Raw genomic sequence first — 25826 nt, 5'->3', positions numbered from 1 at the left:
TCATGTTTTGTATTGATGTATATACATCTGTTTCTAAATAAAATATTGTTTACACTAACAATCAAACAATATGTGATATACATGTACGTCTGACCAACAGAGGAATTGCACAAGCCATATTGCAAATGATTTCTGAATTTCTTTGTGTCTGTTCCCTTAATGTATCTTTTAATTGATTTACGACATTTGAACATAGGTAAACTTGTGTCGCAGTTTGATAGTATGTGTACTACTACTATTCCTTCTATATGTTATATCAATCAAATGGTATTTGTGATTATCATAAACTTAATTCTTTTTAGTAGTTTATATCAATCCTTTTCTTTAAACATTGAGGTATGTGGGGTATTATTTATTGTACCATGTATATCAACAAATAGATACAAATTTTCTATTGATTTTAAAGAGTCCCTTAATTAAGGTATACGTCATTATTTTAATTTTTATTGAAGGAAACTGTGTGCCTTGTCCATATGGTACTTTCAAAAGAACTAAAAGCTTTGAACTTTGTATCAAGAAAACAAAGTAAGTTTATATATTTTTCACAAATGTTTTGAAGACTATTTGGCAATTTGTGACTTTCGAACAGCGGTATACTACTGTTGCCTTTGAATAAACTCGGTTCTATGAATTTTGCTTCGATTTGTTTGAAGCATTTTTTGTTTTGTTTTTATTGAACTTCAACAGGAACGCCCCAAAAGCACAAAAGTTAAAGGCATGGATTTCCAAATTATTGAGGTAATATACGTCAAAGAGGAATGTATTATAATTTGTAAAGAAAGTATGTACACTGGGGTATTAAAAGATAGCGAAACCAGATTAGGTCAGCTTTACCTGTAGGAGTTGTTACACTAGACAAATAAAAGAATATAGCATTAGATTAATTTTGAAGTTAAAGATCATGTATTTTGAAATGTTTTGATATGATATATGTATTTTCTATATTTGCAGTTGTACATCGTTTAACAGATACGCAATAAGCCTCGGAAGTACTCATTCAGATGCAATTTGTGGGCCTTTAATGCGCATTACATCTTCAACTGAAAAGGGTCATAAACACTATTCAAACAATGACTTTGAAAAGTCAACAGTTGATGTGCATTCTATCCCATACAAGTCCAAAACTAGTGATGAAATATCAAATATTTTTACTAAAAGAAATATTTTTCTTATTATGTAAGTCTATATTTATGTTCATTTATGTTCAACTGAGGTCATACATCCCCAATGCACCAATGACATCGCCTAGTTCATATTCGACATAATTGCTACCAATGCACCAATGACATCGCCTAGTTCATATTAGACATAACTGCTCATAGTAAATTCATTCAATAAAAGGGGGAAAAAGATATTCAAACTCATATGTATATTGAAAACAAACGCATTGCCACGGCAAAAAAAAAATCTTCAGTAAACAAAACACAATATACAAAATTGAAGACTGAACAAGGGGGAATCTAACCAAAAACCAGAGTGATCTGAGATGTTCAGGAAGGGTCAGTAAGAAAGTTCTGTTCCATATGTGACATCCGTCGTGTCATGAAACTAATTGTCCTATTAATTTGAAAAAATTATTGAAAGTGTCAATATGATGGTAAGAACGTCGCATTTTATTTTGCACTAAAAATTGCCAATGCAACTATTACTTTCTGCAAACTAAGTAGGGCAACAGCAGTTTACTGGTGTTAAAAGTCAAAATCGATTGAGAGAAACAAATCGTGGTTAATAAAGGATTATAAATATGAGTTCTTTTGCATTCAACATAATAGACGCACTCAAATGAGGAGAATTTGTGTAAATATTAATTTCAAAAAGTTCATATGTTTCTGGTGGCAATGAAATCGAGAAAGGGAAATTACCAAAGAGATAACCAAAACTCCTCAGTCAAGGAAAATCGGTAACCCAATGACAAAAGTCAAAAAACGAGGAAAGAGAAAACAACACTGCAAAGAAACACTTAAAAGACTTCGTATCATAAATCCCATCAAACACTGGTTAAGATCGCAGATGCACTAACAATGTTTCCTTGTACTACATACAATGTACAGTAATATATGTACTAATCTCAAATAAAAAGCACAAGTTGAATGGCGACAGAAGATCGGAAAGTGTCGGTCGTTGACATATGACATATAAAACATACAAGACAAACTCCATTCTATAAAAAAAATACACAGTGAAATCAAGAAAAGGGTGATATGAATTTCAACAAATAAAAGGTTAAACACCTTAAAATATCTATCCAAGGATACAAAGCTAATGAGTATGTATGCCCAACGTATATATCGTCTATATGGTCCGAGTCAACAATTATCGTCCATTGATTTAGTCCCAAGTGTTGACAGTGTGTTACTTGCGAATATTTTTAAAACCCTTCCGAAGTCTATTTCGCCTTGTTTTATACCCCAAATAGCATTTAGGGGGTCGGGGTTGAAAGTACACCACCAAAACACTTGGTCATCAAATTTAAAGTAAAGTAGTGATTTGATCCAGCTGAAAAATGTTAAAAATAAGCACTACGTAAGCTATCAAAAGCTTTCAAAAACCCCTTTACATAAAATTGTCCATATTTTGATTTAGAGCCGGTGATGTTTTCTATAATTTTGTTATAATTTGTCCCAAAAGTAGTACAACACACTGTAAACTTTTTATTGAGAAAGCACAATGGGATTTTTTAATTTTTATTTATAGTCTAAAAGAAATGCCCTATAATTGTGGTCTCGGACCATATAAGACTTATTAGCAGCAAAAAACATCTCAAGTTTAACAATGTTAATGACCTTGTGAAAGGGTCGCAATAAAATCCCATGCATCATTTAGTGTAAAGTAAAAAAAATTCAATATGAAGACGGTGTGTTCATAAATGACTTAAACAGTACACATATACATATATAAATTTTGATGAAAAGGGAAAAAAATGGAATAACAAATTTTATATTTACCGAATAGACACCAAAGATACAGTTCAGAAAAAAATGGAATTTTCATCTTATGTTTGATTTCTTCCAGTAGGTGTGTGTAGTTGTAGTTGCACTTGATAAATCGATAATTGTTTGACCTCATTTAACCCAATCCAAAATAATATCATTTGTAGACAACAGAATGGAACATCGTTATGTTTCTCTATACTTTAAAACCGTGTCTTTATCTTCCGAGGCGTGTTGACATCTGATAAGAAATTAGGAGTTACGGTATGGTTGCCAATGAGATAACTATTCATCTGTTTTAATGACGAAGATATAAATGATTATATATAAACTCATCATAGATACCAGGACTAAATTTTGTATATACGCCAGACGCGCGTGTCGTCTACAAAAGACTCATCAGTGACGCTCGAATCAAAAAAAGTTAAAAAGGCCAAATAAAGTACGAAGTTGAAGAGCATTGAGGACCAAAATTCCTAAAAGTTTTACAGCTAAGGTAATCTATGCCTGGGGTAGAAAAGCCTTAGTATTTCAAAATTTGTAAACAGTAAATGTATATATATAACCATATGACCTTCATTAATGATAAAAACTCATACCGTTACATCAGACAGTCAAGGCCCCGACTAGAAAAATTTGAAAACAAACAGCCGAATTGATAGCAATGCAATTTACGAAAACATAAATATGACAGGCATGAACAATCGACAGCAACTGAACTTCTGGTTCTTGATTCGGGACAGACACATGAAGACAGCGGCGTGGTAAAACATGATTGTGAACTCATTTATTCCCTTAATCTTGGATATTGGAAAATAATTACAACATTAAAAAATTAAATTACAAAAATAAAGAACTCAGAGGAAAATTCAAAAAGGAAAGTCCATAATCAATCGGCAAAATCAAAAGCTCAAACACATCAAAGAATGGATAACAACTATCCTGGTCCTGACTTGGTACATGCATTTTCTTATGTAGACAATGGTGGATTGAATCTGGTTTCATAGCTAGCTAAACTGTCACTTGTATGACAGTCGCATCAAATTACATTGTATTGACAACGATGCGTGAACAAAGATATATCAGTTGTAAATCACATAACTCTGTCGATCTATAAGAGGCACAAACATATACAAAAAAATGCACACAAAGTACCGACATAAGAGTTTAATTTATATTTAAGTGTAGAATATGTAGAATATGTGCAAGTTTTATTTTAAGACTTAAGTTTGCACATATGTTACAGGAAGCCAAAATTTGTGATAAATTATCCCATCATATTAATATATATTTGTAGGTCGCTTCTAAATAGACTTTCCTAAACAATAATTATACTTGTCTTCCTGTCCTTTGATGACTTATGGATAGTTATCCCATTGGCAATCATACTTTGTCTTCTCTTTTTATAACTTGTACCAGGAACTTGTGTTAAATATTCAATTGTGCGATTTCAGTACGGACAACACCAAATGGGTAGTCAAACTCAGAAGTAAAAAAATGACAAAAGACAATGCTGCGGCAAAAACTGAAAACTACCGAAAAATGCTACGGCAAAAACTGAAAAATACCGAAAGATGAACAAAGTGTACAAAACACAACATAGAAAAACTAAATACACAAAAAATAGACCCTACATATACGCGAGGTTGATCTAAAGTCGATGTTAAATAAACGAATGGAAAGAGGAAAAGGGCAGAGTTTAAAAGATTTTCATATATACTCTTGTGAATGATTTAACTATTTTTCCCAAAATAATAGTTCTATATATCTGTTTTGTTTTATCTTCAGTATCATTATTCCTGCTGTGATATTAGTTATTGTTGGACCCATAGCGATAGGATTTTGTATCAAGAACAAATATTCTGTCCACATAAAATGTTGCATGGGTGAGTAGTTAATTTTACATTTGATTTACCAATATACCAACATAAAATACTCAATAATTCATGAAACTTAAAAATATATACGAATAACGAACTATTGTTAATGTCATTATAGTTTTATCATAGTGTCTCCAAGTGCCTATTATTGACGCAAAGTGATAATATGGTATCTTATGCTTTAAGGTTTATTCATTACTTTGGTGATCATTGAAGTTTTTTCCTTATATTGCCCATAATATTGCGACAATAATGTAGCTCCTCTGGCCTTTATTTCGTTAAAGTTAATATAAAAATCCAAAACTTATACAAATATTCAAGAATCCAGTTTTATTGAAACTTTACATTCATACAAAATTTTGTTAAATACGTTTTGTTTTTTTAACCATGAAACCATCATACAGGAATACTTTTTCGGTTATAATGCTGCATCTTAAGTCTTGAAGTATATACATAAAAAAAAGGAATAGAGGAAATAAACAAAAAGGATTAAGTGCAAGAACAAATGATAGAGGTTCTGAACTTTAGACACGCGCAAAAATGTTGCAAGGTTAAATATGTTTTGTGAGATCTCAATCCTACTCCAATACCTCTGCCAAAGTGGAACAAACAATCACACAACAATTATTTTGAAACATTGTTATTTGCAAAATCAAAGTGTATCACCATTATTATGATAAGTCCACTTAAAAATAGACAATCATGGATGGGACAAAAGGAAGATTTAACAAACACGGAATAGGTGAGCATCTTCTGCAAGTCATACATTTTTGTATATGGTTCTTCATTATGATATATTGAAATTTATACCACAATCAAGGCAAACTCTGTGTCAAGTGTCAAGGGAAAGAGAGATGTTGTGACAGAGTAACATGTCAAAACCATTTGAAACATTATAGCACTTGAACATTTCCTAGATGTCTATTAAAGTAGATCTCTGTGCAGTGATTCATTCATTCATTCTTTCATTAGGAACAAACATCGAGTATATTGAATAAACGTCTCTTTGTGCACTATGTGGTTCAATATTGACATCTACTTACCGTATGAATGTCTTCAGAAGGATATACAATTGAGAATGGAAATGGGGTATATGTCTAGGAGACAACAACCCTACTATATAAACCAAAGAAAAAAAAACAACATAAAAACTAAATAACAGATCAAATGTTTTGCAAGGTCATGTCACAAATATATTGCTAAAATAAATCCACGTCCACAAATGAATCAACAGTACCAATCAATTTTTGCCGACGAATTGTCAATTGTCTACTATACGTTTTGGCAAACCAGTAAAGCCGAAAATCAAAACTTCTACATAGTTCTAGCGAGAAAACTAATGGTTTATTTGTAACAACATAATTAACGATAAGACATACATTATACAAGGCTCTGGACTTGGGACAGGCACATAAATTATGTAGCAGCGTTTGTGAACGCCTCAACTTCCCTTTACCTGAGACAGTGGTGAAACATCAAAACATGAGAACCAACTGTTAACGTTAGGTGCATTTTATCTGTTTGACTTTTGTTTTTATCTCTTGGATTTAAAAAAAAGTGTGTTAGTATGTTTTCCTGGCAGAATCGGTGATATCTAAAATGTGACTGAACGAAAATTACATGTATATAAAACATCAGATATGGCCTAAGATATGACAATTTTGGCTTGTAATTCATTTTCAAGTATCTGTTCCGTGGAAGGTATTCAACGGTACGCAATTTAGCAAATGTCAGAGGAACAACATTAAACTGTTGTTTCTTGCATCGGATAATGAAACAATAAATAAAGGTTGGCATAAATAATTAATATTTTACAGAAATCAATAGGAAGAGTGGCAGATCTAGTAGAAAAACATACGATATTCCTCTCAAAGACCAGGATAAAGGTCAGTTTCTCTATCAAATTAAACCTAGCTGATTGATATATTGGTCAGTATACAGCAATTATTATGAACTGTGGTCAGTAAGGTCAGTTATCCGTTTCTCTATCAAATTAAACCTAGCTGATTGATATAATGGTCAGTATGGAGCAATTACTATGGACAGTGGTCAGTAAGGAAGCAATTACAACAGACTTCTACTTAATTGACTTTGTTGACCGCTTTCAATCTTCCATCGATATCGTTTGGGTCATTGATCTGTTATTGTCCATGACGTTTATGAATACCATGTAAAGAGATACTAAGTATATATTTACCTTTATTGGGAATTTTTATATGATCAATTTACTAGTAAGTGGGTTTTTTAAATGATCACTGTGTGCCAAAGAGCATGATGCAAAAATGCCCTTAAATAAAACAAGCAATTTTAAAAACAGTATCGGAATGAAAAATACCATTGGCTCAAACATATCATTAACATTATCTTAACAATTCATTTTCAATTTATCATTGACGTTGTTTTTTTTTTTAATTTTTTTTTTTTTTTAAATTTTGGTTTGTTTAGCTTTTCTGACTGTTCCTTTGAGGGTCAGTTTAGAGCTTATGATGTCTTCGTTTGTATAGTTTGCAAACTATAAATAAACGTTATTTATTTATTAGAACATTGCCTGTAGAAACCGAGCACTATCGTGGTGAGGGATTATGTTGTAAAAATGCATTTGACAATTGGAGCAGTATCATCGGATGTAGTTATCTTCGTTGGAACCGATTATTCTATATGTAATTCGTGTCATGTAAACATAAGTAAATACGAGTAAAGCTATCTTTAAACAAGAAAATTTGACCTATGTCGGACATTCTGTTTGATAAAATAAAGCCAAACTTATTTTGTTAGCCTGTCACAGATATTGTATTTCAATTTAAAGTGAATAATACTTGTTTTAACTATTACCACGGGAAAAATCCTGCTTTTCAGGAGAATGGCTTCATTTTTTAGAAAAGTCATTTAATTTTACTACTCATCATTCACTGCTTATGGTTATGACAGTCTTAGTACAGTTATAGTATATAGTTATAACTGGGTAAAATTAAGTCCAAGAATAATTTTGAATGCACATTTTATAGATTAAAATATAACCTTAAAGATTGACGTGACCGATAGAATACCGTTACAAATAATAAACCAGATAATTATTTAAACAAACCTATATAGCTATAAGGTTGAGTCTGATCGTCTTTGCAAATTCTTCATTGATTATCACCTATATATATTCTAATGAAGAGAGAGAAAGAAAACTGTTTACAGCTTTTAGTTGTCATCATTAACTAAGAATATATATATCCTTGTTGGTCATTTCTTTTTACTAAATAAAGAAATAGTTATTTAGTCACTGTTTGGGCTTAAATGTTGAATACTTGTGTATAACATAACAAGTAAACTCATCACAGATACCAAAATAAGTTTCAGATGATCTGGAAAAAATCAATGAAAGATTCATGTTGACATTTAAGGAGAGGCAGTCTATAACAACAAGATATAATTATATATATATACAAGGACAGTCTGTGTGTATGAACTTGTTTACGTCCAACCTTAATGTATAAGTGTGACTGGCTATTGGTGCTTGGGAAAGTCCAGAATATGACAGTTGCTTTTCAATCGTTCTGTTAGTTTATTATGTTGAATTTGTTAGTTTTCATTGACTTCAACTTTTTAAAATTTACCTTAATGTTTGATATTTTTCATATGTTCAAATACTTTAAATACTGCTATTCCAGCAGCGACTGTATACGGAGTATATATCTCCCAATTGATACGATATTCCCGGGCTTGTATTTCCTATCATGATTTCCTTGATAGAGGATTGCTGGTCATTAAAGCTATTAAACCAAGAGATCCAAATAATGATGTTGAAATCATTCCTTCGTTAATTTTACGGACGCCATCACGAGTTGGTTGACCGTTATGGAATAACCGTTTCACAGATGATAACGGATTTGTTCCTTATGTCGTAACTACAATACCCTTTCCCTTTTCACGAATGTGACCTACCGAATTAGACTATTTACCGGATTTGTAATAACATAAGCATTTTGACGGTTGCCACATGCGAAGCAGGATTTGCTTACCCTTCTGGAGCACCTGAGAGTTTGTGTTTTTGTTTTTAGCCATGGCGTTTTCAGTTTATTTTTTATCTATGAGTTTGACTCTCCCTCTGGTATCTTTCGTCCCTCTTTTATAGTTTTGGAATATAACCCTTCTATCATTAAAAAGAAAACTTGTGGATTTTGTTTCCAGAATTCTCTATGACTTGTATACATTGTGTTAATATGCGATAGTAAATTGTTGAATTTTTGTCCTTCAGTTTTTCTTTGTGTATATGCTGTTTGTGCATCTTTATTAGATATTACACAATGTTCACGGTTGTACCCCTATTTTTGACATTTTTATGATGGAATTTAATGTGACTGTCATAGAAGTGAAATGTAAAGCTGGCTTAAAAACTACAGAAGAAAATGCCTGTACCAAGTCAGGAATATTACAGTTGCTATCCATTTTTTGGTGTGTTTGAGCTTTTGGTTTTGCAATTTAATTAAGGAATTTTCCTCGAAGTTATTTATGTATTTTTACTTTTTTCTTAATTGATTATGCTATATTTCAAAGTGGAATATTACTTATTTATGACTCACATGAATATTTTCTAATGACATTGCTTCGGAATATTTAAAAAAAGAGGGGTGAAAGATACCATGTATCGAAAATAAACTTACAACGCCATGGATAAAAAAAGAATAAGACAAACAATAGTACACAAAACACAAAATAGATAAATAAAGATTAAGCAACACGAAAAAATATCAAAAACTGCAGTTGATCCCATGTGCTCCGGAGGGGTGAGCAGGCCCTGCTAGCGTTGATCACATGTGCTCCAGAGGGGTTAGCAGGCCTACTAGCGTTGTGTTGCTCATATTAAAGAATTCAATTTGGTCGAACTATTAGATTTATTACCCAACAATAGTTATCAAAGGTACCAGGATTATAATTTAGTACGCCAGACGCGCGTTTCGTCTACATAAGACTCATCAGTGAAGCTCATATCAAAATATTTAAAAAGCCAAACAAGTACAAAGTTGAAGAGCAACAAAAGTTATATAACAAAAATACCGAACCCCAAGAAAAATTCAAAGCAGAAAATCCCTTATCAAGTGACAAAATCAAATGTTCAAACACATCAAACGAATGGAACAAAATTGTCATATTCCTGATGTGGTACAGGGATTACCTTATGTAAGAATTGGTGGATTAAACATGGTTTCAAAAGTAGAGAATTCCATTATTATAAACAAAACAATTAGTCATATCCTTAACGTTATGTGCATTGATTTTCAGGAAGTGTAGGAAGCGGATGCAGTGTTGACCCTCAACCACTCAATGCAGATATTCAAATGGACAATGTACCTGATGGTCAAGAGGAAAGTGACATTACCAGAATAACTGTTCATGTACACAGTAAAAATGATACTCAGCTATTTAGTGAAGATAACAGAAATTCAGAGAATTTACTATAAAATAAATCTTGACAATGAAAATGTCATTTTTAAGGAGTCAATGTAAGGATCTGTATGATTTCAATTACTAACAGACTAAAATACAGATCACGTGTTCAGGCTTTGCTTTCATGGATTAGAACAAATTTTACTTTTAGTTCTGGTAATTATCAAACCAGCCAATGAAATTTAAGCTTTCAGATTTATAAAGGTGTGCAGTGTTTCGACAAATTCAGAGGATCCCGAAAGGTTTCTGAAACAAAAAGTCGATTGGAGTATTTTAAATTATTATAACAAAGCCTGGACAGGTTCTCTGTGTTTTAATCAGATTGTGTATGATTTAAAAAGGCAAATTATTTCATGTATTGGCAGTCAGCTGACCGTTGTGAAATTACAAATGCAATAGGTGATATTTGTTATGCTTTGTTTGTAAATTATATGAAAAGATTTGGGATCACTCCCACTAAGCATGCATAAAATATTAATGCAATGACTATTAACCAATAGACCACTTTCAAGTTTGACCGTCACCGCAAAAAAACAAGTCAATTATGCGCGTCTTGATGACTTTATTTACCAGATAGAAGGGATCGCCTGTATCCCTTCACTTTTAACGTCCATCAAGCGTTTTAGTGATTGTCATTGTGCAGGATAAACTCGAAATAATGTTGTTCTGTAAGTACTTAATTGCAGTTCCCTAATGACAGCAGTGCTGATTGTCAATTATGAGAATCAATTTGCCGAATAATTCATGCAATTGTAACCGTAGAGCATGAATTTCATTACAAAATTGCTTGTCTCAACCGGGACTCAAACCCGGGACCTCTGAGTAACTAGCCAGCACGTTAACCGACTGAGCTAAAAAAAAATGTACTTCCCTAGCTCAATCGCTTACGGCTGACTAAGTATCTACTAAGTTTTCTAAGGGAAGCAATCCCGTAACATTTCCCCCACCTCAAGAGTCATTATACTCTATAATGATGATATCTTCATCTTTTTTATATTTATTTTTTACCTGGCTAGGTATTTCTTCTAACCGTGGGTTTTTATTGTTGGGCACCAATGTAACCGGAGAGCAAAATTGCTTGTCTCCACCGGGACTCGAACCCGGGACCTCTGTGTTACTAGCCAGCGCGTTAACCGACTGAGCTAAAGAAGTACTTCCCTAGCTCAACCGCTTACGGCTGACTAAGTATCTACTAAGTTTTCTACAGGAAGCAATACCGTCACACAATATATCTTAGTTTTCCAACAACTCGCTCAACATAGGAACGGAAGAACGATGCCCCTAAACGCACGAATGGCGTTCACTAAAACCAAAGTTTTTGACGGAAATGCATCGAACTCGAAAGTTGTCTATTGTATATCTGTGTTTTATTGATGTTTGAGTAGAAGGTGCCAGGAATAACAACTCATTACCTCTTTTTATTGTGCCTGTTACATCGACAACTTCAGAAGTGGTTGTTAATTTATCTATATTTGTCAAGTATTGTAATACATTGCTATCATTAAAATTTAGAAATAAAATATAATCTGATTATTTGTTCATTGCAAATAAATAACAATCATATATATATAATCATATATCATATCATATCAAATCATACTTTCAAAAGAGGAACGAAAGATACCAGAGGGAGAGTGAAACTCATAGATAGAAAATAAACTGACAACGCAATGGCTAAAAATAAAAAGACAAACAGACAAAAATAGTACAGAAGACACAACATAGAACACTAAAGACTAAGCAACACAAACTCAACCAAAAACTGTATGTACAGTTGCATATATTACACAAAGAATATGATCTATACTGTTGTTGGCACATGTCATGGTTTGTAAATAATCTAAAAATACAAACACAGTGATGCTTTTTTAAGCCCCATTTATGGGCATTATGTTTTCTGGTCTGTGGCTCCGTCCGTCCGTTCGTTCGTCCGTTCGTCCGTCTGTCCCACTTCAGGTTAAAGTTTTTTTTAAACTTTGTACTTTTTTTCACTTTCGATCTTTTATATCTGGGCGTCACTGGTGAGTCTTGTGTGGACGAGGCGCGTTTTTGGCGTATAGAATTTTAAACCTGATGCTTTTTGTTATCCATTAATCATGTGTTTCTTTGTCTAACACGTTTTCCTATTTATTTGTATTGTAGTCCTGTAATATTATGTTGTCATTTCAATGTTATATTTAACATTGCCATTAAAGTGCGAGGTTTGGCATGCCACAAAACCAGGTTCAACCCACCATTTTTTCCTTTAAAAATGTCCTGTACCAAGTCAGGAATATGGCCATTGTTATATTATAGTTCGTTTCTGTGTGTGTTACATTTTAACGTATCGTCGTTTGTTTTCTCTTATTTTTGAGTGTAAATTCACATTGCGATAAGACGTGTCACGGTACTTGTCTATCCCATATTCATGTATTTGGTTTTGATGTTATATTTTTTATTCTCGTGGGATTTTGTCTGATGCTTGGTCCGTTTCTGTGTGTGTTACATTGTAGTGTTGTGTCGTTGTTCACCTCTTATGTTTGGTGCGTTACCCTCAGTTCTAGTTTGTTACCCCGATTTTGTTTTTTGTCCATGGATTTATGAGTTTGAACAGCGGTATGCTACTGTTGCCTTTATTTACTAAAGTTAGAGTGCGAAAACTAAAAGTATTCGGACGACGACGACACAAGACGACGCAGGACGACGACGACGACGCCAACGTGATAGCAATATACGACCAAAAAATTAAAATTTTTGCGGTCGTATAAAAATACACGTATATCGCAACAAATACCAATGTGCATCTCAAATCCCGAGCAAAAGTTATAACAAAAGAAAGGCAAAAGATACCAAAGGGACATTCAAACACATCTCAATAGATCATCAAAGATACCAATCACATGTACATGTCAAAAGATACCAATCACATGTACATGTCAAAAGATACCAATTACATGTACATGTCAACAGATATCAATCACATGTACATGTCAAAAGATACCAATCACATGTACATGTCAAAATATACCAATTACATGTACATGTCAACAGATACCAATCACATGTATATGTCAAAAGATACCAATCACATGTACATGTCAACAGATACCGATTTCAAATGCATCTCAGCAGATACCAATCACATGTACATCTCAAAGATACCAATCACATGTACATCTCAAAATTAAGATAGCGATTTCAAATGCATCTCAACAGATATCAATTCCATGTACATCTTAACAGATACCAATTTCACATGTATCTCAACAGATATCAATTCCATGTACATCTTAACAGATACCAATTTCAAATGTATCTCAACAGATACCAATTTCACATGCATCTCAACAGATACCAATTTCACATACATCTCAACAGATGCCAATTTCACATGTATCTCAACAGATACCAATTTCACATGAATCTCAACAGATAAGAATTTTCAAATACTAAGGATTTCTCATCCCAGGCATAGATTACCTTAGCCGTATTTGCCACAACTTTTTGGAATTTTGGGTCTCCAATGTTCTTCAATATTTTACTCGTTTGGTTTTATAACTATTTTGATCTGATCGTAACCGACAATTCTTATGTAGACGAAACGAGCGTCATGCATATTAAATCATAATGGTACCTTTAATAACTATTATGTTCTTCCCATTAGACGCCAACTTTATATCGTCCTACATTAACCAATGTATGGTCATCCCAAAAGATACAAGGAAGACCCATTGGCAACCTTCAGCTGTTGTCTGCTTTTTGGTCGGGTTGTTGTTTCTTTCGCATGTTCCTCATTTAATTCTCCATTTTAAATTTTCTATGAATTTCAACTTATATACCAATTGTATGTGCATTCCAATATATACTTCAGGATCCTTATTAACTCAGGTTACAAAACTTGTATACGACTATATTTTGACACAGATATGTACTGCACTTTTAAATGTTATGCTAGACAAAAACAATCAAATATTAACAAACATTTTATTATATACTACACAATATGCAAGTAGTTCTCCGATTAAATATGTAACAACTAACAATAAATAAATGCCATATCAAAATCAACAATAGATATACTGAGAATACATTAGTATTCGTAGGACACTTATATTCCTGCATCTTTTGGTTAAGGTCAACAATGGTTTTACTGTTCAACAAAATACTTATTGCATATAGGCTTGTATTCGTCTTATATTTAAACCAAATATCTAAGTATCCACACTCCTAGATCCATGAATATTGGCACCTACAAATATTAATAATTTCATAGTATCCATATTCAATACTATCTTAACAATCACAACCATTTCAAAACATAACATATTAAAATCAACAAATGCAGACATCAAAGATATACAATTTGATTCAAATGTAACAATAACAATTTCCACATACCCATAACAATAATAATAACATAGAATAAATGCCATAAAAAAACAATATTCTAAATCATTTCAACACATAGAAAAAACAAATAAATTAAATATTATTAAAATTAATGAGCAGTAAAATAGGTGTCTTACATCTACATGTATTACTCCATTTATTTCACTTGACTGGGCGGAGTTTAACCGATTCGCTCACAATAAACCAGTCCATCTATAGATAGGTGTTTTAGGATAAACTCATCAATGAAGTGTCCAGTCATTCTTTTGTAAATTGCTTTGATGAAACTGATAGGTGATTAGAAATCAGTTATAATTATAACAGCAATCATCCTTATCACACACATCTTCAAATAGACTGTCCTTATGCAAATTAAAACGTAAACTCCGCCCGATCAGTTGAAATAACATTGGTAATATGTGAGGTTCGTACTATCTTTTTTTCTAGAAATTAATTAAAATTAATTTATACATGCATACGTGATCCCTACATAAGTGATGCCTCCTCTGTCTATATTTTAATAAAATAAGTGTTTGATTTTATTCCTGAATGAAGAATTTTGTAAAAAGGTACAAACCAAGTATGTCAGCTATTGATATTCTGAAGCAAAAAGGAAAATTTGTTTTAAGTCCTAAACACTGCTTGTAACAACCCGACCAAATAAAAACAACAGCAGAGGGTCACCAACAGGTCTTCAATGTAGCGAGAAATTCCCGCACCCGGAGGCGTCCTTCAGCTGGCCTCTAAACAAATATATACTAGTCCAGTCAAAAATGGGAAAATTATCAAAATTTGGTACTTTCAAAAGGCCGTAGCAAAAAAAGAAGTGCACCACCATATGATTTTTTCTTCATAAATTATTTTTTTACAGACATATAAACCCAAAAATCAGGTTTAGAAAAAAATTTTAATTCTAAAATTATTTGGCTCCTCAGAGGTGTACATGTACATCCTTAATTAAAATTTAAAAATTTTAGCATTAATTAATTAGTCTTGCATTTCATTGTAAACTATATAGGAATTTGATGAGACTGTCATCAAAGTGAGAGGTTTAGCGCTTTAAAACCAGGTTTAATCCACCATTTTCTACATTTGAAAATGCCTGTAGCAAGTCAGGATCTTGTCCATTTGTTTTTTATGTGTTTTGTCATTTGATTTTGCCATGTGATTATGGACTTTCCGATTGGATTCTCCTCTGAGTTCAGTATTTTTGTGATTTTACTTTTTTCTTACTTAAGTTGCTAGAAATCAGTCACATTTATAAATTCCCACAGTAATTTCTGTGCACATTATGACATAATTTATTATCAACATTGTAGCCACAACTGCCTATGAAAAATGTTTATAAAAGATTTGACTTGAGTATTAAAAAGTGTATAATTAAATGCATAACAATAACAAGATACTATTCAGAAATAGAAATATTCATGACGATAAAAAAAACTTTTAAAAAAGTAAAAAATATCTTGCTTTTGAAAACAAATGACAGCTTATAAACACAATTTGCTGAACTAAGTAGAGAGGTTTTGTAAAACTCAAGGAGGTAAAGTCAATTTTCAATATTCACAAATCACTGAAAAGTTTATGTCAACCATTTTCATAAATCTAATGTAAGCTTCTTAGTAACTCAGATTATTCTTATTCTATTGCACATGAATGTTTAAAAAGAGTTGAGAAAAGAGATTATCCATATATTTTTATCATTATACATAATTATCTCCCTTTAATTTTAAATCAATTTTGAGTATCATACCTTGTTTGAATATCTGACCTACTTAAAATTACACTTATCAGTGGCGAATTCAGAGGAGGAACCCCCCCTTTTTTTTGGACGATCAATGCATTTGAATGGGGACATATAGTTGGAACCCCCCCCCCTTTTGTCTTGGGTTGGGAACCCCCCCTTTTTCAAATGGCTGGATCTGCCACTGCTTATTTGTAAGAATTAACAGAACACATACATGCAAAAATATCACAAATTATAAGTATACCTAACAAACAAACATAACCTTAACATGCTGAACATACAAAGAAACACATAGTACACAAAAATAAATCTAATTATATCATGTACCGGGTAAATAAAACAAGAAAAATAGTAAATACTTTCTGAATATAAATAAAAGCAATATGGCAATCAAATATATAAATGCAAAAGAAAAGATAAGGTGCACAATTTATGACATTAAATCCTGATATGTACTTTACTAATACAAAAGAAAAGAAACAGTCAGCCTTAAAAATATTTATCAGTGGTTTTTATATAATTTTAGATTTCATATAAAATGTATCTTTTTTTTAATCAAATTTTTTCATTTATTCCATCATAATTACATCAGCAGTATCTAAAATTATACAAACAGCTTCAAAACACAGGATCATGTTTAGTTTGAAAGAAAATATTCTTGTGTACAATATCCAAACCAAAACTACAAAAGACTCATTGGTGACACTCCAATCAAAAAGGTAATTACAAAAAACTCATCATGAAAATTATTTATATCACCTTACAAACAAATGGTAAAAGGGAAACAACTCTATAGATACCAAGATTTTTTTCTCTCAAAAAAGCACTAAGAGTTATCTGTTCTTGTTATACTATACTGATAATATGAGGCTATGAGCATTTAAAAGGCATAATTTTAGTTTAACAGTTATTGGCTAGTATTCATGGTATTAACAGCACCAATCAATTATTTTTTGAAAGGTAGGGTTGACTTTTTTTTATTAAAAAAAAATGGTTTGCCCTGAGAGAGAAAAAAACAACATATAAAATTGATTATGATGAAAAAGCTGTTTGATTGCCTTTAAGAATGTTAGAAATAGAGTATTAATAGAAAAGTATGAGGTACCAACCTTTTTCAGAGGTATAAAAACTAAGGGCTATTCCAGAAATAAATGTATGGGGGGGTTGGGGGGGGGGGGGGGTTGGAAGGCACATTATATTAATAATACATGGGTCATTGGGTGATGGGTATCAGAGCAACTTTTCACACTATAATGCACTATAATTCTCAAATACAATTGTCTGGGTGGCAGGTGCTGACAAAAACTGCCTTCCAACACCCCCATACATTTTTTTCTGGAATAGCCCTAAGAATAACAAAGGTAAAAAACTTCAAGGAATTGTCTAAAAATTGAATTTCCTTCAAACTATAACCTTGAACAAAAAAATAATGTCCACTGTACACATGATAAAAGCTAGAGATGTTTCTATAGATGCTATCATTAATATTTTAGCTGTTTCGAATAGAAATCATACTTATGTAAACGAATACATCTGTTAACTTATTTCATGTTTAAATATCTATGCAAAGTTTGTATATAATTGAAAATTGAGCTTGTATATGAAAAATCTACACACCAAACCAAAATTCATCTTTTATTTCCTCTTTAAATGATCTAAAATCAATTAATGTTTAAAATACATAATATTTGTATACATGCACTTGGATAAGGTTGATATCTATCAGCTCATTTTATTAAAGTTTTGTATTTTAGTATTAAGTAAAACAAAACTCTGTTTGGATATGAAAATATATCCAACCTATAAAGAAAAATTATATAAATAATCCTCTATCTTTAATTAAGGCTAAATCTAATGCCATTTGTAGGTGACGGCAGTCTTACAAGTCTGGAGTACGACCATTCACTAGACAACTTCCAATTCTTTGAAATCTTTTTCATTTGTTCGTATTCTTTTTCACAATGTTCCAGACGATTGAGAACATCTGACATCTTCAGACGTGGGACTTGTAGAACGACAGCAGACACACCAATACTACCTGCCCAGATCCCTGATGCTACCAACTGCTCTGTATCAACTCCTTTGAAAAGCTGCCAGGCAAGTCGGCCTGAAATTTGAAACATTTTGCAGTTGTAAACATTGGTAAACAGAAAGAAAACAAAGAAAACAAGATTAGTTAACAATCATTGATTTTTTTTTAATTCTCAAATATCATTGCTGTCTAGTCTAGTTAGTACATGTAGTATGTATCATGTATATTTCAGATTTTGTAATGACTATTCATAAACATGTATGTATGTTCTATTCTTTGGGTTTAAGCATGTCTGTCAAATTCTCAAAAAGTTCACAAAGGATTTTGAGTATAAGATCAACTATATACGTCTTATTTACATTTAATAATTGTAAGTTATCTAATATATTGTGCATGATTTCATGTGTATATATGTGCTTCAATGATATTCCAGCACCTTCAGATGTTCCTTTAAAGATGTTAAGCATATTTATTTGAAGAAATCCCTGATAAATCCTGAAACGGTGTAACTGTATTAAGGCTAATTCAATCAAACATGACGTGTCTCTTTTTAAGCTTCTGTCAGATTTATCAGTCAGATCTCAGACATAAACAAGTTGATTTCTGTTTTTGACTTAAAGAAGTCAAAACATGTATTTATTATAAAAATGTGTTTCAATTTTAGACTTATTTAAGTGAGAAAATGACAGACTTGTTTAGGTCTATTTATGTTGATGAAAAAACTTAATCGTACTTGGTGGCCAAAGTACACCACCTATGACAACAAAAACCTGTCTGAGAGTTCACAAGGACTTGAGCTAACTATATTTAATTATCTAATTGAACATCCTTACTAAACACAGATGTTTTACCTCATTATGTGTGGTTTCAGGTGGTTGCATTGTAAGGTTAATTAACATTATCTCTGATTTTTTAGACTCTCATTCATATTTTTCTTTAGAAGACAAAGCATTGTTCTTCAATGTTGTCATTATTTGATTTAGATGCATGACCTTTTTATAAATATGCGTGGGTCTTGAAGTTAACCAATTTTGATAACTTATCGACTCCTACAAGTAGATATTTGCCACTTTTTGATTCTGGTGAATTATTTCTTGCTTAACAATATTTGACTTATCAAAGTCGTATTTTGTCTTCATTAAAGGGAGACAAATCCTAAAACTTACAAATCTAGACCTCTATGAGTCAAAAGCAGATTCAGACTTATTTATGTCCAAGCTCTGACTGTTTATTGTAGAGTTTTATATGGTATTCCCCATCATCATAATACGCAATTCAAACTTGTTGAATAATTCATTGATTGGGTTTTTGTTTACTGTCCAGTGGCAAATGTTTCATACATATAACCAATTTTTGTCATAAAAATTTAGTTTAAAATAAATTTACAATATATCTGTTTTAATATTTGTATGAAAGCAGCTTACATGAATTTTCATAAACTTTGTTTTTTAACATAATTTCCAGAGTAAGATACCTGCACAAATAGCTCCTATTGCTATAGATGAAGTATTAAAGAATCTTCTTTCTGAAGTCGCCTTTTCCTTAACTCCTGTTGACACAGCAGACAACAAAATCTCACAACCTTCTAAAAGGTCAATGACCTGCTTTGACCTTGTAGTCATGGCAACCAAATGGTCCTCTTCAGAAATTGAAAGGTATTTTGTTTTTGTCGACTCTTTCAAAAAAGTTTGAGTTGAGTTTTGAAGTGTTACAACCACATTAGTAACCCTGTCAACTCGACTTGTCAATTCTCTCAGCTGACATTTTGTTTTGGTTGGCACGGTGATGACACTTTCAACTGCATCAACACAAACACAGGAGGAAGCACTGACGTAGACTGTCTCTGAGACAATGACTAGCAACTGTCTCAACTGAGACAAAATATCTGAGATCAGACAGCTATTCCCTGCATTCCGTGAGTAGTAATACTGCAGATAGGTCAAAAAGTCAAGTGTGTGACACAGAAACTTCTGGTTGCCATGGATACCATCTGGTGTCCTTTGTTGTGCCGTCTCTAGGAGATGACTTATGAAATCATTTAAAAGTGTAACGACCTTGACATCCTCTGCAACTGGATCAACCAATGTTTGAAGACCTGTTGATAGAAATTTAGATATATTATAGTGTTATGAACATGTCATGATGAAGTATTGGCTCAGATTTTTAGATTTTAAGAATTTATTGAAATGGTATAAATTTATCATGTTTATATGGTTATTTCCTTGTGTGTTGACGTCACAGAAAAAAAATCCATTTTCACAACATCATATTTTTTGGACTATGTCCAAAGGCGGATCCAGGGGGTCAATCAGAGATAGTCAAAACACTTTTTTTCTAGGATGGAAAAAACTAGAATTGCCTTGAAAGATGTCATAATTATTTCGACTACGGATGCTTTAACGTGTCCCAGAAAAAAAATAAACCTACCCCCCCCCCCTTTAAAAAGTTCTGGAGACTGGATGCACCACTGACGTCTAAAAGCTACATTTAAAGTAATATCCAACAGAATTAGAAGATCTTGTGATAATAGTATTATTTTTCATTTGGGTGAATCGACAATTTAATTCTTTGGCAGCTTCCTTCCTCCTGCTACATGAGATTCACTTGTTGTCGAGTATCGAGTTGCGAGTTACGAAAATCGAGTTGCAAGTTAAGAAAGTCGAGTTGCGAGTTGAAAAAGTCGAGTTGCGAGTTACGAAAGTCGAGTTGCGAGTTACAAAAGTCGAGTTGCGAGTTACGAAAGTCGAGTTGCGAGTTACGAAAGTCGAGTTGCGAAAGTCGAGTTGCGAGTTACAAAAGTCGAGTTGCGAGTTACAAAAGTCGAGTTGCGAGTTACAAAAGTCGAGTTGCGAGTTAAGAAAGTCGAGTTGCGAGTTACGAAAGTCGAGTTGCGAGTTAAGAAAGTCGAGTTGCGAGTTACGAAAGTCGAGTTGCGAGTTACAAAAGTCGAGTTGCGAGTTACAAAAGTCGAGTTGCGAGTTACGAAAGTCGAGTTGCGAGTTACAAAAGTCGAGTTGCGAGTTAAGAAAGTCGAGTTGCGAGTTACAGAGGTCGAATTGCGTAACTTGAAATGTGTAAACTAAAATATTTTAATTTTTTGGTGTAACTGTATAACATTTTGGAATGATGATTGCTTATAGAATTGTACATAGTGTTGTTGATTATTTTTGTGGTTTGGACTTTATCTGAGTCTCTTGTAAAAATAAAATGGACTAGATAATAACTACGTATAGTATTTTCTGAAGAAGCAGATAGCCTTTTGAAATACAGCAGATGGCTTGCAGTTTAATTTTTTTTAAATTTCATACATAGCACCGTCGTATTAAACGTAAAGGGAGATAGCAACTAAACTATAGTACATATATGTAAAACACCCCTTCTGCAGATTTCGTTTAAAGTGGGCTTTTTGGGGCAGCTGCAGAGCCGGGCAATACCGATTCGTTAGGGACCGCGAAATTTATTGTTTGTCAGTGACACTCAAAATTGAGGTTATTAAAATTATATATGTCTTAAACATTGGCTAGAGATGAAGGGGAAATGATGGGCGTGAATAAAACCAGTTTAAACCCGCCGCATTTTTGTGTCTGACCTATGTCAGGAACCTTTAGCCTTTGTTGCTCTTGTATATGTTTTAATTTTGGTTCATCTTTATATTTAGCAGCATAGAATGGCGTCTATATTCTTGATCTATCTAATATTGTGTTTCGGGGTCTGCTCAGGGCTCCCTCTAGGTGTGTGATTTTTCGCTATGTTGTAGACCCAATGACCTTTTGATTTGGTTGCTGTCTCTTTGACTCATTCCCCGTTTTTATTCTTTATTTTATAAATGTAGCTGTCAAAGATACTATTGTAAATACTACATTTGCGCCATTTTACAGGTTTACAAGATTTAATTGGAAAGTACAAAATGAGTATTGCTACATCGTGATTTCATAAGTATTTTTTTAAAGTATTGGGTAACTTATTAAACTGAGTCACTTAGGTTTAAACTTGAGTTATATAGTGTTCACATGTTTGATATTGTCAATTTTAAGTTATTTTTAACTTAATTAAAACCGGCAAAATAGCAAAACTCTATATACATCGCTATTCTGCTGGAGCTTGTAAAATAGCCCCGAAGGGAGTCGACAAAACTGCCACTGCCATATTTTATACGTTGAAACGAAATATTATTCTAAATAAGTCACATACATTTAATTCAAGACAGGACCTGAACTATAAAATCATTACAATTATCATTGTTAAGTAACATATATTCATTTATACTGCACTCGTTCTATTTGAGCAGTCAAAATGTGTTGACCGTATATTTTTATGTCATATACAGTCGGCCCGAAACGGGGAAATAGCTCGGCAGAGCCTCGCATTTCCCCGTTTCTAAGCCTCATCCTTATATCGTTGATATGACAAGTCAATGCACTATTATTGTCTATTTACAATTCGTTTAACATCTAGACTTGTAATAATATACAAATGTAGTTCCCTAAATATGTATGTACAGACACATTCTCAAATATACATAACAAAACAAATTTTGTCTCATTTGAGAGATATGAAAAATTAGCAACAATACTGAAAAATATCTCCTTGAAAAACATCTCCCTACAGATCATCTTTGTACATGCTGGACAACTTGTAATGAAATGTTGTTCATCTTCAACTACATTTCTTACAAATCCTTTAAAATGGTCCCTTGCTATATACAAAGTTTTATATCTTGTCTCTTTCTATTTTGAGATCGTGGGCACTGATTCTGATTTTACATATGACGACACTTCATCAAAAAATTGTTTGAAGATTCATGTAGATACATTTCTTTAGAAAAACAAGTTTTTAATTTGAAATAAAAATCTAATTTACTACTCTTTGTATCTATTCTTTTTGTGTTCCAAAATTTTACCAAACTATAACAAAGTTTTTGCTTAACTGACTTGATAACAAAGTCAAGCTTAAAAAAAAAAAGTTTACTTCCAAATTATGAATATTTCAGCTTTTTAAAAAAAATAATGAATGTGTATGGATGAATTTAAGCATTTAATATTATTAGTGAACATATTTTTGTTACACATAAAGGTATCATATAGTAAACCATCTTTCATATTGTGTTTTTTTTAATTCTAAACCGATATTTCATAATTGATAATACAACTGAAAAATATAAAGGGAATATATCAAGCTCTCCTAGCACAGCTATAAAGTTAGAAGACTATTTGTTTAACCTAAAATATATTTCATATATTTTAAATTGGATTCATCTAAAAAATCGTTCATATGTAAAGGTGCTGTAATAAATATTCTGGCATGCTGCAGAGATAGTTTTGAACATTCCTGTAATTTCACTGCCATTCATTAAAATAGGTTTTATTGTATGGTCATATATATATATGTATGTTATAGAGTAAAATTACTTGGATTGTAAGATGATGAAGTTCGCAATTTGAATATTGCTTATAGTGATTTTTTGTATAACTCTCCCTTTCCATGCTTAAAAAGTCAATATACATTTTAAACCCAGATACTTATAATTGTAAACACATTCAATAATATCTTTTTCGCAATACAAATATTCTTTTAAAAGTTTTCCAGGTTTGTGAAACATATTAACTTTGGTTTTAGATAGATTGACCTCTAAACACCATTTTACAGTACAGGATAAACTATCAAGTCGTTTTTGAAAGACTTGCCTTGGAACTAAACAAACAATAACAAGATCCTCTGCACACATGAGGCAGTCAATTCTGCGGTCATTTATATCAACAGCATCTGGGGTTTCATTAAATGCATCCGGTAAAATTCATTTATAAAAATCTTGAAAAGGTTGGGATTCAAAATATCCCCTTAGTTTACTCTAATTTGGGAATAAAAATTAGAAGTAAGCACATTGTTTATTTTAGCACATAATTCACTTTTATTGTGCATATCTCTCACGATTGCATGGAAATTACTACCTATGTTTGGCGGCAAAAACACACGTTTTTTCAAAACGATGGATGGAATAATGAAAACGGAAAAGATCGATCTTCAATCGGTCTTAAAAGGTCTACTTCCAGATATCGATGTAGTTTTAAAAAGATCAATCTTATTTGAATCGATCTTTTTTCAAGTGTAAATGCTTAGATCGATCGCTTTTTTCAGGTGAATATTATATTCAGATATGAAAATAAATCTGCGCATGTTCGGCGTGTTTAAAAATGATGGATGGAATACGAAAAGTAAACATAGATTCGTTTTTTTTTTATTATCTTCTAAATCAATACGTTCTATTTGTTTGCTGCAAATCCTCATCTTCAAACCCATTGGCCGTTCGTTATTTAGCGATAGTCTACACACATATCTTTGTTTAATGACTTGTGATGTATGATCCAAAATAATGATTAATAAGTCCATACGAAATTCCAATGAGCAAACTATTTTCTCAATGATTTTGCAATGTGTTATAGTTCGCGCGAGATGCAGAATTTCCTTTACTATTCTATTTTTAGGATTATTTGTTTACGAAAGGTAATTTATGGTCAGATCGGTTCTTTTTATGTTGTAGTGTAAATTAACGCTTTGGATTAAATAAGATCGATCTCGTCCATTAAGAATACATTAATTTTTTTAAATGCTTCCAGAACTTAACTTATATTAGAGACTCTTATAAATAAGTATCACATATAACTGTTTCAAATCCCACAATCACGGGAATAACTAAGTTCGGGTACATGCATGTTTTGTTTATCAAATGTGAATCAAACCTGAAAATTCGGTGTAAACAATATTTTTGTAACTCGCAACTCGACTTTTGTAACTCGCAACTCGACTTTCCTAACTAGCAACTCGACTTTCCTAACTCGCAACTCGACTTTCCTAACTCGCAACTCGACTTTCCTAACTCGCAACTCGACTTTTGTAACTCGCAACTCGACTTTTGTAACTCGCAACTCGACTTTCCTAACTCGCAACTCGACTTTCCTAACTCGCAACTCGACTTTTGTAACTCGCAACTCGACTTTCGTAACTCGCAACTCGACTTTCCTAACTCGCAACTCGACTTTCCTAACTCGCAACTCGACTTTTGTAACTCGCAACTCGACTTTTTTAACTCGCAACTCGACTTTCTTTACTCGCAACTCGACATTCTTAACTCGCAACTCGACTTTCTTAACTCGCAACTTGCAACTCGACGATAAGAAACCCTCCTGCTACATGCAGACAAGTAAACATCAGGTTACACAAGATTTTAGGCACTATAACATAATTTAATTGTACTTGTCAGTTGTGTGGTGTTTTTATTGATATTCTTACAAACAAAACAACAGTACCATTTGCAGATTCAGCTGTCATGGTCAGCAAAACACTAAATACCTGGAAAACATGTTTACTTTCTGTTTGACCTTGATTGTTTTGATAGGGAGCCTTTATTTCATTATCAGCAAAGGTACATCATATTT

At 32.5% G+C, this 25826-nt stretch overlaps 2 protein-coding genes across 5 annotated transcripts in view; one reads left to right on the top strand and one right to left on the bottom strand.

The window, feature by feature from the left end:
• LOC143057866 (uncharacterized) overlaps positions 1-11777 on the top strand; it is a 32826-nt gene extending 21049 nt beyond the window's left edge. For all 4 annotated transcript variants that reach the window (XM_076231306.1, XM_076231304.1, XM_076231305.1 and 1 more), the window contains 5 exons: positions 453-525; positions 952-1176; positions 4719-4816; positions 6628-6696; positions 10082-11777. In XM_076231306.1, the coding sequence (XP_076087421.1) occupies positions 453-525; positions 952-1176; positions 4719-4816; positions 6628-6696; positions 10082-10260 (644 nt within the window). In that variant the 3' untranslated portion in view covers positions 10261-11777. The remainder of the gene's footprint in view (positions 1-452; positions 526-951; positions 1177-4718; positions 4817-6627; positions 6697-10081) is intronic.
• Positions 11778-17584: 5807 nt separating this feature from the next.
• Positions 17585-25795, bottom strand: LOC143056584 (uncharacterized). The gene is made up of 3 exons (XM_076229685.1): positions 25698-25795; positions 19868-20488; positions 17585-18468 (listed from the first exon to the last, which is right to left on the bottom strand). The coding sequence occupies exons 1-3, from the start codon at positions 25717-25719 to the stop codon at positions 18197-18199; spliced, it is 915 nt and encodes a 304-aa protein (XP_076085800.1). The 5' UTR covers positions 25720-25795; the 3' UTR covers positions 17585-18196.
• Between the last annotated feature and the right edge of the window lie 31 nt (positions 25796-25826).

This window comes from Mytilus galloprovincialis, chromosome 13 (assembly GCF_965363235.1).
Source record: "Mytilus galloprovincialis chromosome 13, xbMytGall1.hap1.1, whole genome shotgun sequence".
Taxonomy (NCBI): Eukaryota; Metazoa; Mollusca; class Bivalvia; order Mytilida; family Mytilidae; genus Mytilus; species Mytilus galloprovincialis.
The sequence above is the reverse complement of the archived record's forward strand: the minus strand, read 5'-3'. Positions and strand labels throughout refer to the sequence as shown.

Excerpts from the sequence above, each read along its gene's own strand:
- LOC143056584 (XM_076229685.1), bottom strand. The coding sequence starts at position 25,719 with ATGACAGCTGAATCTGCAAATG. Across the intron at positions 20,489-25,697 it reads GACAGCTGAATCTGCAAATG|GTCTTCAAACATTGGTTGAT; the intron begins GTACTGTTGTTT and ends TTCTATCAACAG. Across the intron at positions 18,469-19,867 it reads AATAGGAGCTATTTGTGCAG|GCCGACTTGCCTGGCAGCTT; the intron begins GTATCTTACTCT and ends TTCAAATTTCAG.